Genomic DNA, 18101 nt, shown 5'->3' on the forward strand with positions numbered 1-18101 from the left:
TCTGCAAACACTTGGAAGATAATAAGGTGATAGGGAACAGCCAGCATGGATTTGTAAAGAACAAATCACATCAAACCAATTTGATGGCTTTCTTTGATAGGATAACGAATCTTGTGGATAAGGGAGAAGCGGTGGAGATGGCATACCTAGATTCAGTAAGGCATTAGATACGGCCTTGCATGATATTCTTATCAATAAACTAGGCAAATACAACTTCGATGGGGCTACTATAAGGTGGATGCATAACTGGCTGGATAACCATTCTCAGAGACTAGTTATTAACGATTCACAGTCCTGCTGGAAAGGTATAAAAAGTGGGGTTTCGCAGGGGTCTGTTTTGGGACTGGTTCTGTTCAATATCTTTATCAACGATTTAGATATCGGCATAGAGAGTACGCTTATTAAGTTTGCAGATGATACCAAGTTAGGAGAGGTTGCAAATTCTCTGGAGAATAGGGTCATAATTCAAATGATCTGGACAAATTGGAGAAATGGTTTGAGGTAAACAGGATGAAGTTTAATAAGGACAAATGCAAAGTGCTCCACTTAGGAAGGAACAATCAGTTTCACACATACTGAATGGGAAGCGACTGTCTAGGAAGGAGTAAGGCAGAAATGGGTCTAGGGGTTATAGTGGACCACAAGCTAAATATGAGTCAACAGTATGACACTGTTGCAAAAAAGCCGACATGATTCTAGGATGCATTAACAGGTGTGTTGTGAGCAAGACGTGAGAAGTCATTCTTCCGCTCTACTCTGCATTGATTAGGCCTCAGTTGGAGTATTGTGTCCAGTTCTGGGCACTGCATTTCAAGAAAGATGAACAAGAGAAGAGCAACAAGAATGATTAAAGGTCTAGAGAACATGTGGAAGACTGAAAGAAGGAAGACTGAATGAATTGGGTTTGTTTAGTTTGGAAAAGAGAAGAACAAGAGGGGACGTGATAGCGGCTTTCAGGTATCTAAAAGGATGTCACAAGGAGGAGGGAGAAAAATTGTTCTTCGTGGCCTCTGAGGATAGAACAAGAAGCAGTGGGCCTAAACTGCAGCAAGAGAGGTTTATGTTAGACATTAGGAAAAACTTCCTTACTCTCAGGGTGGTTAAACACTGGAGTAAATTGCCTATGAAGATTGTGGAATCTCTATCTCTGGAGATATTTAAGGGTAGGTTAGATAAATTTCCATCAGGGATGGTCGAGACAGTACTGGGTCCTGCCATGAAGGCAGGGGACTAGACTCCATGACCTCTCGAGGTCCCTTCCAGTCCTAGTATTCTATGATTCTATTAAATCTTTAATCTGGAAGCTTTTTGTTTGAGCTGCTTCTTACTGCCTGTTTAATAAACTAATTCTTGTGCTTTGGGATACCAATATAATTGTCTAAAACAAATTACCTTTTCCTCTTGCATATCACTGCTTTAGTTTCATTATAGCACTGGAAGGGACTTAGATATGTTATCTTGTCCAGTCCCCTGCACTCATGGCCAGAATAAGTGTTATCTTGTATTTCTTCTCTTCTTGGATTTTGTATGAAACTTTCTTCTCTCTGTTCTCTTTGTGTGCACCACTCCTCCCTGTTGCAATAATAAATCTCTGCTTTTCTTTCCTTTTCTTTGGAAAGAACTGTAATACTTTGGCACATTTTACTTTTGTGAGCTGTTGTCCTGCTTCTAGTAACCTGTACTGTTTTCAGAAAGCCAAAAGTAAGGCTCAGGAGTGTGAAAAAACACCCTCTCTCCAGAGCACAGCAAATTACAAGCACCAGTGTGAATGGGCTCCCAGAAGTTGGTAGCTACGAGGGCTGTAATAGCATAGTTGATGAACCAATAAGGAAAAGCGCATTTTCTTCCTACTCCCTACCACTACATTTTTTTTAAGTGGGCTGCCTAGCAGATCCGCTGAGTCCTGGCTTGAGCTGGGTGGCTCTACATATATAGTGTATTAGGAGACTGAGCTAGGACTGAGCTGCGGGCTGCCTGTCTCCTAATGTATTTTAAATGCAGAGCTGCAGTGGGGCTATGTCTCGGACCTAGCACGAACCAGGACTGAGTGCTCTAACTGCCTTCCCTTATCAACTAATTGTGTGGTCAATAAAAATTCTATTGACTACAGGCAGTCCCCGGGTTACGTACAAGATAGGGACTGTAGGTTTGTTCTTAAGTTGAATTTGTATGTAAGTCGGAACTGGTACATATTGTAGGGGAAACTCTAGCCAAACATTTCTCCAGAGCTCAGTTTTATTCTCCCACACCTCACTTCCCTCAGTCTTCTATTCTCAAGCTGAGGTGTCTGCTGAGAAAAGCCGCTCCGCGTCTCCCTGGTCTGCTGGGGGGGGGGGGGGGGGGGAGAGGGGCGCTAGCTTCGCGTCTCCCTAGTCTGCTGGGGGGAAGCAGCTAGTGCGGGGTTGCCTCACCCCGTTTGTAAGTAGGGATCCGATGTAAGTTGGATCCATGTAACCCGGGGACTGCCTGTACTCAATTAGCAAATTACCTGCTTCTTAACATCCTAGTAGCTACTTCCCTGGTGCAGATAGTTTACATAGAGAGCTGTCCTGCCGCTCAGGCTATGGCCATATTTCCACTTTAAAATGCTGCTGTGGCTGTGCTTTTATTTTAGAAGCATAGACAAAGCTTAAGGGTGGTCCTCAAGTTCATTGGACTAAAATGACACCATGGGTCAACTGTCTTGTGTACCTAACAGCCTTTGTTTCTCCAGGCTGACATCTATCTGTACTTCTGTTTCTGCCCATTATTACTTGGTGGCTGCTGTTTCAGCATCAGGGTGAAACTGATATGATCTTGATAGAATTGTCGTCTCAGGCCATATTTTCACTACTGGGAAGATCGATGCTGCGGAGTTGGATTTAGTGCATCTAGTAAAGACCTGCTAATTCAGATGCTGAAGGTGCCCCATTGATGCCAGTACTCCTTAATTTGCGGGGAGTAAGGGAAGTTGATGGGAGCTTTTGCTCCTGTCTTCCTGCTGCCATAGAGACAGTGCTGAAGGTTGAATTAAGGTAATCGACTCCAGCTTACACAATTAACATAGCTGGAGTTGCATAGCTTAATTCCACCTTCCAGGTATGTATAGAAAAGGCCTTAGTTGCTCCTGCACAGAATACTTTGCGTCCCAGCCAGGCATCAGCTTACAGACTAACTTGTTTGCTTTCCCCACTGTTGCTTTCTGGATTGCTGGTAGGGGAGCTCAGTTATACAGGATAACAGCATAGATGTCCTCCTCTGCAGGTGAATGCCACATTGGTCTCATTAGAGAGACTGAATATTGGTTATCTCTCATGAACTTTAAAACCTATATTATTCAGTTTGGTATATCTATTGTTAAACTATTGAATTCCCTTTGCCAATGTAATGCAATTATGAAACACTAGGGGGCGGTGTCCCCCAGCTCAATATGCTTGCCAACTCCCCTCTTCTGGGGGTAGGCAGCCCCAGCTCTCCCTCTGGCTGCTGGGTAGGGCCAGACTGAGGTGTGGCAGCCATGGCCTGCCCCAGCTCTCCCCCTCTGGCTGCCAGGGAGGTGGGGTGGACTAGACTGAAGCCATATCTGGCCTGGTTCTCCCCACTTCTGGTTGCTGGGCCAGACCGAAGGTGGCCCAGCTCCCTCCCTCCAGGCGCTGGGAGGGTTGGGCTGGACGGAGGCCGCGATTGGCCCAAGTCTCTCCTGATGGCCACCAGGGTGGGGTGGGCAGGTTGGGCCAGGCTGTGACTGGCCTGGTCCAAGGCTGGCCTGGCCCGGCCCCCTCTCTCTGCACACACTCCTACTCCCTTCCTCTCAGACCACCAGGGATGCCACACGTGTCTTGCACATCCCCTTTCCCCCACCTTAGGCCCCGTGACCCCTGCATGCCTCCCTCCCCACCCAAGCCCCTGTGCACCCCTCCTCTCCTCACCCGAGCCCCTGTGGTTCCCACATGCTGGCTCTCACACACCCCTCCACCCAGCCTACCCAACGCCCCACAGCTTCCATGCATCCCTCCTCCCCGACCCAAGCCCCCACGTGCCTCCTCCCCCGACCCGAGTTCCTGCGCGCCCCATCTGATGGTGGAGGAGCCATGTAGCTCAATTTAAACTCTGGCAGCTGCCCATCCATGTGGCAGCTGCTGGAGGGACATCCAGCCCTGGGTCTGGGGCCAGCAGTGTGGGCGGGTGTGGAGACCAGGCCTGTGGTATGGGGCAGAGGACCCTGCTGCAGAGGCCCCGTGTGGATGTGTGTGTGGGGGGGCTGGACTGGAGGTCACCGCATGGGAGGCACCCGATGCCCTGAGTCAGGGCTGCATGTCCTTCCGGCAGCTGCCATGTGGGCGGACGGTTGTCAGAGGGACATCTAGACTTGGGTTAGGGGTGACCCCCCACTCCAGTGCTCCCCCCCTGCTCCGCATCGGGCCTCTGCAAAAGGGCCCCCTGCTCCCCACCACAGGCTTTGCTTCTGTGCTCTTCTCTCTCTTCCCCTCCCTCCCCCGGCAGATATTTTAACTCCTGGCAGCCTGCCACATGGCAACTGTCAGAGGCACATCCAGCCCCGGCTCCAGCTCAGGGGCTGGTGTGCCTCCTAGCCTGGTTCAAGGACTAGAGTGTTCCCCAGTCCAGCACTTCCCCACAGCAGGCCTTGCTGCCATACCCCCTCCCTCCAATCACTACTTTTATAGACACCGCCACACACAGCGGGCCTCTCTGCCGGCCCTCTCAGCCCCTTGCCAGAAGCCCACCAGCAGCTTACCTTCAGTGTTACTGCTCCTATTTGGGTTCAGGAGCCATGGGTTGCTGATCCCTGCTGGGTTAGCAGCAGGGAGGAGGCGGAGCTGCTGAGGGGTAAGGGCTGTGGGAAGAGTGAAGTGATGACATCACTCTGTCATCCTGCAGGAAAAACTTTTTGAAATAATATAGATAGATAGATAGATAAGGTGCAGAATTTAGTTCAGATCTAATATCTTAAAACTTATTGATATGGGGAAATTTAGTGACATAACATATTAGCATAGGTTATACCAGAAATGCCAGTTAACGTCCCTCTCTAAGGAAGCTGATTTTAGATGCTTTTGTATTTCTCATAGAATTTATATGCTGTGTAGAAACTCAAGGTGATAGTTTGCTAGTCAATCTAATAAATGTTAAAAAAGCAAATGTGAAGAGTCTGAGGTGTATTCATCGCTGCATGATTAATTTAAGGGGTTCTATTTGCCCTAACCGGGAACTATTTGTGTGTTAAAGGTATTTTGAACATGTCTGGGATAGCCCTCAGCAGACTTGCACAGGAGAGGAAAGCTTGGAGAAAAGACCATCCATTTGTAAGTACAACAATAATGTCACTAGGCTAACTTCTGCAACTTCACAATGAACTTGGGGTGTCCCGGTGACCTTTTTTAATGTGAAATGTAACGATAAAGCAACTGCTGAAAACTTATCCTCTGATGCATAAATGAAAGCCAAGCAAGTTGGTGTTGGTAGAGAGGGACTACATTGTACAGATATGTTTTGATGCTGTCAGCTTAAATGTACTTTCAGAAGTCTTACTTTGTTTGGGTTTCTGTTTTAATTCAGGGATTTGTTGCAGTACCTACAAAAAATCCAGATGGCACGATGAATCTCATGAATTGGGAATGTGCTATTCCAGGAAAGAAAGGGGTAAGACTTTCTGTCAATTTAATTTTCAGCATGGAAGATAGATGTTAACAAACTTTTGACAGATATAAACCATGAACAACTTTTAGTGGAATTTCTGACATACAGTTTAACACAATTGTCCAGTTCTAATCACATTTCTGACACTGTGGAAGCCTCATGGAATAGGAACTTTCATATGGGAACAGACCCAAGGTCATCTAGTCCTGTGGCCTGTACCAGATGCTTCAGAGGGAGGTGTAAATATGCTACAGTAATCATAGTGAGGATAATCGCCTCTTCCTGCCACATTATTTTTTTCATACTTAGATTGACTTAAACCCTGAAGCATGAGGATTAACACCCCTTGTCATTAATTCTAACCTGTGGATATTCTTACCTATATAAATGTTGAAGCCCTTTTTGAATCTTGCTAAAATCTTGGCTTCAGTGACATCCTGTAGCATGACTTCTATGATTTAAATGCTCTATAAAAACACATTTCCCTTTTAACAGTTCTGAATTTTCCACCTTTTTAATTTCATTGACTGTGTCTTGGACTTGTGTAATGAGAGAGGGAGAGCAGAAGCTTACTATCTGCCTTTTCTGGGTATTTTTATTTATTTTTATTATGCCCCACTAATTCATCTCTTTTTAAGGTAAATAATCCCAATTTTTTCCAGTCTCTTAATCATTCTCATAACTCTTTTTTGAATCTCCTTTAATTCTGCAGTATCGTTTTTGAGAGAGGGCGCTTTGTACTTCACAGAGTATTCCAGATGAGACTGCACCATTGACTTCTATTCAGTGGCAAAATGCTAGGTTAATGTTGAGTGAGGGTTGCATGGTGATAGGTCCTTGCAGAACACTGAACTGAACAAAACTTGTGAAAATGAGCAAATGCACAGTTATGGTAGCCTGCGGTACCTTAACTCTCTGTTCCCTTAAGCAATGTCCAAGCATGCCTGTTAACAAATGTAGTTTAGTCTGCCCACCCTATAGTTGCTGAAATTTACAAATTCTTCACTTTTTTTTTACAGCCCATTGACTCTCACCCACATGCTTCCACCTAACATTGTTAAAGGACAAAAAAGAAGAGAGAGTGCTTTCTTACCCCACCTTGCCTCTAATCCCTTGAAGCTTGACAGTAACCTATAGGAATTTGGATACGTTTCAGGTGCCACCAGTGTGTTAGGTGGTATGCACACTAAATAGTGGAGGCAATATTAAGGCCACTTAGTAAGGGTGTGCTTGTGTTCTGAGGGCTGGTGTGGATTACTTTGTGTGAAAGATGTTTTGCACCCTCAGATGTGTGTGAGCAAAGGGAAGGAGCTATATGTTTACCTTTTAGGATCTAGTGTGCATAATTTCAATGTAAAACTCTCTACATTATATAATTAGCAGGATAGGGGAGTTATTACAAAGGTATTGTCATATCCCAGTTTGCTTCTGAGAGTACTCCAAGCTTGTATCTGCTTGTATGCACTGCGATCTGTTAGAAGCATCTGAACTGAAAGGTGGAAGCAATTGGCTCTGCTTGGCACTAGGGATGTAAAATTTTGATTAATTGGCTAATTGAATAGTCATGCAATTTGCATTGACTATTCGATTAGTTGATAAGGGCGCCTTCGCCTTTGAAGTCTAGCAACAGCTGCTACACTTCAAAGACTACACTCAAGCAGTCCCCCACTGGCCCCATGCTTCCCGTGACATTTTTAAGCTGCAGCGCCGCAGCGAGCCTAGGGCCAGTGAGGGAGTCTCTAGCTGACCCTGGGCCCCATGCGGTGCTGCTGCTTTGAAGCACCACCTCTTCTACCCCCCCCCCCCCTCCTTCCCTACTCTGCTGCCTCTTTCTGATAGAGGCAGCAAGAGCTGGGGGGAGCAACTAGTTGACTAGCGTGTTGTCTAGTCATTCACATCCCTACTTGATACAGATACATGTCTGAGAACTGTGGATTACTTTGAAGCTTGTGACACAGCTGTGATCTGTGTTCCACTTTCTTGTGTGTGAGGACAGTGAGCCAGGACAGCTGGCTACAGTAGTTTGGTGGAGGGTAGATATGCTGGGAGAATGGCTTTTTGTTTCCTCAGTGAACTGCCAGAGACTGCTGCCACATAATCAAGGCAGGCATCTGAAGCTAATTAAGAATTTACCTGAAGCAGCAGGTTAATCTGACTAGGGATGTTAAGATGTGGTTAATTGGCTAATCGAGTAGTCTGAGGTGGAGATGGATGTAGGAAACAGATGTGTTGAGAGTCTCTGGGTTAGGTTGAAAGGAGTAAAAAAACAAGGATGATGTCATGCTAGGGGTCTACTACAGACCACCTACCCAAGCAGAAGAGGTGGATGAGACTTTTTTAAACAACTCTCAAAATCATCCAAAGTGCAAGATTTGGTGGTGATGGGGAACTTCAACTATCCAGATATATGTTGGGAAACTAACCCAGCAGGGCACAGATTATCCAACAAATTCTTGGACTGTATTGGAGACAATTTTTATTTCAGAAGGTTGAAAAAGCTACTGGGGGGAAGCTGTTTTAGATTTGATTTTAACAAATAGAGAGGAAATGGTTGAAATTTTGAAAGTGAAAGGCAGCTTGAGTGAAAGTGATCATGAAATCATAGAGTTTGCGGTTCTAAGGAATAGTAGAAGGGAGAACAGCAAAATAGAGACAATGGATTTCAAGAAGGCAGATTTTAGTAAACTCAGAGAGCTGGTAGGTAAGGTCCCCATGGGAAGCAAGACTAAGAGGAAAAAAAACTGGAGAGTTGGCAGCTTTTCAAAGGGACATTATTAAGGGCCCAAAAGCAAACTATTCCGTTGCATAGAAAAGATAGAAAGTATGGCGGGAGACTGCGTTGGCTTAACCAGGAGATCTTGCATGATCTAACTAGACATAAAAGGTAACAAGAAGACATTCTGTAAATATATTACATGGAAATGGGGTAGGTTTAGAAGTTAAAATAAAAAAGAACCAGTTAAAAATTACTTGGAAAAGTTGTATGTCCTCAAGTCACGGGGCTCGATTAAATGCATCCTAAAATACTCAAGGAGCTGATTGAGGTAACTGAGCCTTTAGCTATCCTCTTTGAAAAATCTTGGAAGTCGGGAAAGATTCCAGAAGACTGGAAAAAGGCAAATATAGTCCCCATCTATAAAAAGGAAAAGAACAAACTACCCAGGAAACTACAGACCTGTCAGTTTAACCTCTGTGCCAGGAAAGATAATGGAGCAGGTAATTAAGGAACTCATTTACAAACATCTGGGAGAAAATAAGATGATGGGTAACAGCCAGCATGGATTTGTAAAGAACAAACCATGTCAAACAAATCAGATAGCTTTCTTTGATGGGATAACATGTCTTGTGGATAAGGGAGAAGCAGTGGACGTGGTATACCTAGAGTTTAATAAGGCATTTGATACGGTCTCAAATTACCTTATCAATAACCTAGGCAAATATGACTTAGATGGGGTTATAAGGTGAGTGTAGTTATGAATGTTTCAGTCATGCTGGAAGGGCATAACAAGTGGAGTTCTGCAGGGATCAGTTCTGGGACCAGTTCTGTTCAGTGTTTTCATCAACGATTTAGATAAATGGTATAGAGAGTATGATTATTAAGTTTGCAGATTATGCCAAGCTGGGAGAGGTTGCAACTGCTTTGGAGGATAGGGTCATAATTCAAAATGATCTGGACAAACTGGAGAAATAGACTGAAGTAAATAAGATGAAGTTTAATAAGGACAAATGCAAAGTACTCCACTTAGGAAGGAACAATCAGTTTTGCACATACAGAATGGGAAGTGACTGACTAGGAATGAGTACCGCAGAAAGGGATCTAGGTGTCAGAGTGAACACATATGAAAAGGACAAATCAAATTTCAGAACAGAAGGGGGATGCGGGGGGAGGGGGGGAGATAAATGTCTATGCCAGAGTCTTAACAAAGACTCTAGTTATCTTACTTATTACGAAGATAGCTTCCCCAATTATCACCTCTAATATCATTAGCTCACAGACATTTACCTCCCCCCTCCCCCGCATCCCCCTCTGTCCTGAAATTTGATTTGTCCTTTTCATATGTGTTCATTTTTTAAATTGTATCCTTTGGTATATATGGTTGTGACTATTTTCTTCCACTATTTGATCTGAGGAAGTGGGTCTGGCCCACGAAAGCTCATCACCTAATAAACCATCTTGTTAGTCTTTAAAGTGCTACATAGTCCTGTTTTTTGTTTCAGCTACACCAGACTAACACGGCTACATTTCTATCACTACACTACTGTAACTCTGCGATACTGTTTTTTGCCATTGACTTTTCTAGTTTTCTAATAGAGAAGATATGTTGGTAGGAGTTAATCATTTAAGCAGTTATACAAATTGCAAGACAGGATATTTACAACACTGAGCCAGTCAGCCTGCCCTCTCCTTCCCACCCCATCATACATCATGTTAACCACAACTGCCCTGCTCCAGTACATCTCCCAATTTGTGCTCCTGACCCATATGTTGTCCCCAATCCATAAATCTCCTTGGATTCCATGTTACCTAGTAAACAGATGATTGTGGTGCCATTACTTCCTCCCTACTTATGACTTGATTTCTGTGTAGTTCCTGGCCTGATCAGCAGCTATTTTACAGTGCAGTGTTGTCCCTGGTCATATTTCAGAGTGATTGGAGGATGGATTTTGTGGCAAGGCCAGCCAGAGAAATCACAGACAGGGTTGCTGTTCTGAACTGACAGTCTTATGTTTGGATAGGGCTCAGAGGATCTCTCTCAATCAACGTGCCCCATCTTGAGAAACAGGAGGTGTTAGTTGCAAAGTTTCTACGCCAGATGGCATACATTTTCTGGTCAATCATGAAACCCGCCTGTACACATCTCTGATGTTCAAATCTGCTCTGGTACCTTCTGACAGAAATAAGGCCTTGATAGTTTCCATCTCAGTGATTCACCACAATGTTGGGTAGACCATAACCTCTAAAATCAGTTGCTGCAGAATGGGCAAGACACAATACCATCATTGGCCAGCTCTCTCCGCACATCAGCCTGTAGTCCACATTCCCTGTAGTCCATGGTGCACTCCTTGCTTTCGTGAAGACTTCTGCCATCTTTATGATCCAGGTGCCACAGAGTCCATGCTGGAAATCTTGGCAGCAAACTCCCCCCACTCCCCAGTGATCAAGGTACCTGAACTGCCTGTTCCAAACCTTCACACCGCAAGTATTTGGAACCACCACATGAATATGCTCTCAGACTAGGAAGTAGCCACTTCCACCACCCCTCCCCACACCATCTGTCCCTCAGGGATTAGTAAAATAGACCTTTTTTCCCCTCAAACAACCAATTCAAGGCTTGCCTCTTCTGCCCCAATGTCATTTGTCTGTCTCCTCCCCACATCTTCTGACAAAAATTGTGGGTAGACTGACTAACTATTCTTACGTGTTCACTATAAACCTGCCAATAAAATCATGTTATATTGTAACACAGCTTGTTTCAAGCAACAAAGATTTAATAACTCATTGCACAGATATATAAAGGTTGGGACTAGAAACATCAGTGGTAGGGTATTCATCGGTGCAACAGTGTAGGCATAGTCCCTCAAGTGATCCAGTGCAGTGTAGTGATACTCCCTCTTGCACCGTGTACTTCCTGCCTCAGATCAGACTGTTCTCTCAAAGCCAGCACCCTGTACTCTCTCCTGTACCCCAACATTCTGCCCAGCCCAGAGCCCCTCATGCACCCGTACTCCTTCCCAGAGTTTACATCTCTCACCCCCTCTTTCACCCAAACCTCTCAGCCCCAGCCCAGAGCCCACCTGCCCTCCTGAATCCCAACCTCCTGTCCCAGCCCCAGTGAGTGAGGGTGAGGAAAAGAGGGGTGATGGAAGCGGTGGGGCCTTGAGGAAGGGGCAAGGTAGATCCTGGATTGCCCTCCTATTCAAAAAAGTGATCGTGGGCACAAAATGGTTGGAGACAACTACCCTACATGACACTCCCATAAGGCACAATTTTTTTCCGGAAAAATCCAGTAGAGCATGTGGAGCACTTAAAAGTATGATCCTCTGAACGAGAAGGATAAAGGGATGATTGAAAGAGTTCCTCTGTGCATCCTCTCTAGCACAGGAGCTCTGAAAAGTGCGGAACATTCATTTCAATGTGGTGTTGCCAGCTGAATGGAAACCCCCTCCCTCATTTAGATGAATACAGTCTGGAACAATTACTCTGAGATCTTAGTCTACAAATGTATATCCATATAACTAAGTTGCTCAAGGGTGTGAAATCCACACACCTGAGCAGTGTAGTTATACTGAGTAGCTAGTATGTGTAACTACTGCCTCTTATGGAGGTGGATTAACTGCTGATGGAAGAAGCTCTCTCACCTAGTAGTGTCTTCACTCAAGTGCTGCAGCTGTGCTGGTGCCGCATCTTAAGTGTAGACTTGCACACTTCCATTCATCTCAGTGGGTGGTCTTGTCCTCCTCTTGAGTGGTTTAGAGCAGGGGTGGGCAATAATTTTTGGAAGTGGGGGCACTTCAAAAAATTCTGAAGTGGTTGCAGGCCTCCCCAGGAGGGTGCCAGGCATCAGGCAGAAGGGGCAGGGTCAGGAGACTTCCTGTGCTCTCTCCACCCACAGACCTGATTGGCCTGGGGGTGGGGGAGCAGGTAAAGTCTTTGCCCCCAGAGCCTAGAGAGAACCACTAGCTGTTTTAAACAGGTGGTGTTCCCTCTAGGTGCCATACACCCCTGGCAGAGGGAGAAGACTGTGCACACTACCCAGGCCAGTTGGGGTGTGGGAGTGAACAGCTGGCGGTTCCCTCTGGTGCTGTGCACCTCTGGTGGGGGGAGGAAACTTTGTGCTCTCCCCCATCCACAGGTCTCAATTGGCTTGGGGGCAGGGGTGTGGTAAGGTGGCCTCAGGCTGAATCAAACGGCTTGGTGGACCGGATCTGGCCCGCGGAAGCTGTTTTGTCCACACCTGGTTTAGAGCATGTGCATTGCATGAAGGATGTCTGTTCTTGGTACTCCATACAAAGAAGCAAGACTTCACCAGCTTGGGGCTTACATGGGAGCAGTGAGGGGGCCTGAGACTCTCAAAAGAGCAGACACCCAGGAATCCAACTTACATGGGGAGGGTTGAGCACCTGGAGCCAGGCACAGCCCCTCTCCCCTGAATCCTGGCACATATAAGGAGATAGGTAATAAGAGGATCACAAACCCGGGGGGGAGGGAAAGGCCAAGCACAACCCAGTTCATGGGAGGAAGGTGTCTCACCTCATAAAAAGAACAAGAGTCTCCCAAATCTGAGCACTTACATGGGAAGGGAGAAGGTGAAGATGTCAGATGCTGCCCATCCCCGTTCTTCCCTAGTTTCCTTGCCACTTGTCCTGAAGTGCTTTACCTGGTGCTTCTCACTTCCACTCCCCTTAACCCTTAAAGTCTCTCCCCTATTCTGTATCACTTTTCCTCACTTATCCCTGCATACCCCTTGCTACAGCCCCAAACCTCACTTCTCTCCTCTCTAATACTCCACCCTTCCTGGGAAGCATTCACTATTTAATATTTCTTCCCAAAGTACAGTAGAGTCTCGATTATCCAACCTAAACGGGACCAGAGGATGGTCAGATAGCAGAAATGTCAGATAATATGGAATACTAATAAAAAACATGGGTATAAATATGGATAAAACAGATTGTCGAATAGCGAAGGTCAGAAAATCAAGACTCTTCTGTACTTTGATTACCTTTCCTGCAAAACAAAAAAGTCACAGCCTCCAGCCACTCAGTCTAAAACTTGTGTTTACACAGGTGGGCGCATGTGCTTATTTTACCCTTAATTATATTTATTAAAGAATGAGTCCACAGCCATCAATGTCCAAAAGGTCTGTAATTCATACAGCCAACTAGTACCTCTTCAGATTAACAGTACAAGGCAACAGAAGGTAACATTTTTTGGAGGGTTAACTCAGAAACCCTTTGGTCAAATGATGCCAAATTTGGATTACTAACACTACCCTCCACCCACAAAAGCACACCAAGTTTCAAAGCAGTCTGAGTAACTGTTAAGATTTAGTGCACTTACAAGAGACAAAACTTTAAAACATATATAATGCAAACCCTCTAACTGTTTTCTCTATCTGTGCGTGCATGCATGCATACCATATAAATGTACATTTGCTTCAATACTGTTCCTGCTCTCTGTCTCTTAAAGGTTTACTGGGTGCCACACACAACTTTGGTAAAATGTCACTGGTTGAGACTGTTTTCACCTACAATAGACCAATAATTTGATCTCCAGTCCTGGATAAAAGAACACACAAACTTTTTGAAAAGTGCCTTTTTTAATATAGGGATTGTTTTAATATGCTGCATTCTCTACCTCAAATGACCACTAATTTGAGTTACTTAACCCTCTGGAAATGTACCACACTTCAGAGGAATGCAACTTAGCATTTTGTTTTTAGGGGTCTTAGATAAGGTTGGTTGCTTCACAGCTTTGCTTAAAGTTCAACCTAACTGTATTATTGCCACACCACTGTGATAAAAGGCATTATAATATCTGTGTGTATTATTCTCCCTCCCATTCCTTACATATCCTAGCATCGCTTTTGCTTTTTTGACTGTAGGTACAAATTGTGCAGAGATCTTCATTAATTACAGTGGTGTATAGGTCTTTCTCCTGAGTTAATAGTTTAGAATCCCATAAGATGTATCAGTAATTCAGTCTCTCCTCTCCACTGTGTATCACTTCATATTTATTGATGTAGAACTTCATTTGCCATCATGTTGCCCATTTGCTTACTTGCTGAGGTATCTGATTAAGTAGGATAAAAAAAACTATGAAAAACTTCAAAGTAAATTTGACTCCTGCAAATTAAGAACATAAGAACAGCCATACTGGGTCAACAGTCCATCTAGCCCAGTATCCTGTCTGCCGACAGTGGCCAATACCAGCTGTCCCAGAGGGAGGGAAGACAATAGGTACCCTCATGTGATCCTTCCCCTATCACCTATTTCCAGAGAAACAGAGGCTAGGGACACCATTCCTACTCATCTTGGCTAATAGCCATTGATGGACCTAACCTCCATGACTGTGTGCGGAGTGAAGAAAAAATTCCTTTTGTTTGTTTTTAAATCTGCTGCCCATTTAATTTGGTGTCCTCTAGCTGTTAAATTGTGGGAATAAGTAAATAACTTGTCCTTATTCACTTTTTGCACACCAGTCGTGATTTTATAGACCTTTATCATATCCCCCTTTACTCTCCTCTTTTCTAAGATGAAAAGTCCAAGTCTTTTTAATCTTTCTTCATATGAGACCGGTTCCAAACCCCTCATCATTTTTGTTGCCCTTTTCTGAACTTTCAGAAATTTTACTACTTCATTACTTGTCCTCTTTCAGGTGATTAATAAACGTATTTAAACATTAGATTTAGTATGGAATCCTGAAGCAATCGTAGCTAACCATATGAACTCATAAGAATGGCCATACTGGCTCAGGCCAAAGGTCCATCTAGCCCATTATCCTGTCTTCCAACAGTGACCAATGCCAGATGCCCCAGAGGGAGTGAACAGAACCGGGAATCATCAAGCAATTCCTCTCCTGCCACCCATTCCCAGCCTCTGATAGAGGCTAGGGACACCATTCCTACCCATCCTGGCTAATAGCCATTGATGGACTCAACCTTCATGAATTTATATAGTTCTTTCTTGAACCGTGTTAACGTCCTGATCTTTACAACCTCCTCTGCCAAGGAGTTTCACAGGTCAACTGTATGCTGTGTGAAGAAAAACTTCCTTTTGTTTGTTTTAAACCTGCTACCTATTAATTTCATTTGGTGATCCCTAGTTCTTATGTGATGGGAACAAGTAAATAACTTTTTCTTACTCACTTTTTCCACACCAGTCATGGTTTTCTAGACCTCTATCATATCCCCCCCTTAGTCTCCTTTTTATAAGCTGAAAAGTCCCAGTCTTTTTAATTTCTCTTCATATGGGACCAGTTCCAAACACCTAATCATTGTTGTTCCCCTTTTCTGAACCTTTTCAAATGCCAATACATCTGTATGCAGTATTCAAGATGTTGGCGTACCTTGGTTTTATATAAAAGCAGTGAGCTGTTCTGTCTTATTCTCTATCCCTTCTTTAACGATTCCTAACGTTATTTGCTATTTTGACTGACACTGCACGCTGAGTGGATGTTTGCAGAGAACTATCTACAATGACTCCAAGATCTCTCTCTCGAGTAGTTATAGCTAAATTAGTCTCCATCATATTGTATGTATAGTTGGGATTATTTTTACCATTGTGCATTACTTTACATTTATCCACATAAAATTTCATTTGCCATTTTGTTGCCCACTTAGTTTTAAGAGATGTTTTGGAAGCTCTTCACAGTCTGCTTTGGTATTAATTTGAGCAGTTTAGTATGCAAATGTTGTCACCTCTCTGTTTATCCCTTTCTCTAGATCATTTGTAAATAGGTTAAATAGGATTGGCCCCAGTAGGGATCCTTCTGGGATACCACTAGTTAACTCTCCATTCTGAAAACTTACCGTTTAGTCCTACTCTTTTTAACTAGTTATCAATTCATGAGAGGACTTTCCCTCTTATCCCATGACAACTTACTTAAGAGCCTTTGGTGAGGGACATTGTCAAGGGCTTCCTGGAAATCTAAGTATACTATATTTACTGGATCCACCTTGTCCACATGATTGCTGACCCCTGAAAGAACTCTAGTAAATTAAGCTTCAGGGGGTAGCTGAGTTAGTCTGTGCAGAAAAAAACAAATGGTCTGATAGCACTTTATAGACTAACAAAACATGTAGATGGAATCATGGCTGTGCCCACGAAAGCTCATGATACTGTCTACATCCATGGTCACCAACCCGTCGATCGAGAGGCCTCGACTAGTCGATCGCGAGGCATTCCGGGCCCCCCATTTCTCCTCACCTCCAAGAAGCCCCACTACTTACCTCCAGTGACAATGGAGGTAGTCTCAGTTTGCTGCAGGGTGGATGGAAGTCCAGCAGGTGCGCGTCACTTCAGGGGGTTGAAGAAATGTGCTGGATGCTTCCTTGCCCCAGGTCTGTGGCGTCTTGGGAACTTACCAGGGGAGTCCCCAGAGGCACGCGCTGGGACTTCCCTTCTCTGCGGGAGGGGGGAGTCGGGCCAGGAGAGGATGCGCGATGGGGGCTTCCCTACTCCGCGGGAGGCTCACGCCGGCCCCAGGAGAGGCGTGCGACAGGACTTCTTCCTTCTTCCTTCTCTCCCTTCCTGCAGAACCCTGCCCCCACTGGCACCCTGTCTCCTGCTGCAGAACCCTGCCCCCTGCCCTTCCGGCACCCTGCCCCCTCTCCCCTGTCCCTAGCTGCAGAACCCTTCCCCCACTGGTACCCTGCCCCCTGCCGCAGAACCTTGCCCCCACTGGCACCCTGTCTCCTGCTGCAGAACCCTGTCCCGTGCCCTTCTGGCACCCTGCCCCCTCTCCCCTGACCCCAGCTGCAGAACCCTGCCCCCACTGGCACCCTGTCCCTTGCCCCAGCACCCACGAGCGCCCTTCCTCAGTATCATGTCCCCTGCTCCCACCAGCACAGTTGGGGCCACGTTAGTGAAGCTGGGGGGGGGGGGGGGGGGCGCGGAGGGCAGGGTTTGGAGGAGGGTTGTGTGTGGTGTGTTTTTTTTTTTTTTTTTGCATCTCACTTGTGTGGCCTCAACTGACGTTTCTGTGGGTCAATGACCCCGACTCAAAACAGGCTCCCTGCCCTTCTCAGAAATACAGACAATGCAGAAACTTGATGTGTTTGACATAGTATTTTATTTAAAAATGAAGGTTGGCCAACAAACCCCCGATTGGGGCCACGCACCCCATCTGGGCACAGCATCATAACACTCCCTCTCTTCCCTCCCTTCCTCCCCCCGGACCCTAGATCTGAGCCTATCATACACTGAAAACCCCTTCCCTGAGCCCTTCACATACCTCAACCTTCTGCACGCTCACATCCACAAGCCTGTGGCTTGCTTACTACCCAAACCCTCCATCTGATCCTAACACTGCCCCGCCTGGAGCTCCCTCCCCAAGCCAGCATCACCTTCTCCACCTCCTCCTGCATCCAGATTGCCTCCCAGAGATTACACACCTCACCCCTTCCCATCCCTAAATCCCTCTACACATCCTGTCTCAACTCAGCAAGGGTATGGCTAGACTACAGGAGTTTTTCAGGATTCCAGAGATATCCCAGAAAAACTCTTTGGCATCCAGGGATGTGTTTGTTCTTCCACTTTTTTTTGGTGGAGGAGCAAACATGCTCTTTCGGTAACCCCTATATTCCTCTTTCCACGAGGAACAAGGGGGCTTCCAAAAGAAGGGGTTTTTCTGACATTTGGTCCAGTCTAGACAGGCCAAATGTTGGAAAAACCTCTTTCTACAGAAGAATTGGGGAAAAAAAGCAGCAGTATAAGGGTTGGGGACAGCAAGTGATGGAGAGGAG

The 18101-nt window shown here is 45.4% G+C and overlaps 1 protein-coding gene across 2 annotated transcripts in view; it reads left to right on the top strand.

Moving 5' to 3' along the window:
- The window catches only part of UBE2I (ubiquitin conjugating enzyme E2 I), a 75855-nt gene that overhangs the window by 15011 nt on the left and 42743 nt on the right, over positions 1–18101 (top strand). For both annotated transcript variants that reach the window (XM_075899981.1, XM_075899980.1), the window contains exons 2-3: positions 5227–5303; positions 5557–5640. In XM_075899981.1, coding sequence (XP_075756096.1) covers positions 5238–5303; positions 5557–5640 — 150 coding nt within the window. In that variant the 5' untranslated portion in view covers positions 5227–5237. The remainder of the gene's footprint in view (positions 1–5226; positions 5304–5556; positions 5641–18101) is intronic.

This window comes from Pelodiscus sinensis, chromosome 16 (genome assembly GCF_049634645.1).
Source record: "Pelodiscus sinensis isolate JC-2024 chromosome 16, ASM4963464v1, whole genome shotgun sequence".
NCBI lineage: Eukaryota > Metazoa > Chordata > Testudines > Trionychidae > Pelodiscus > Pelodiscus sinensis.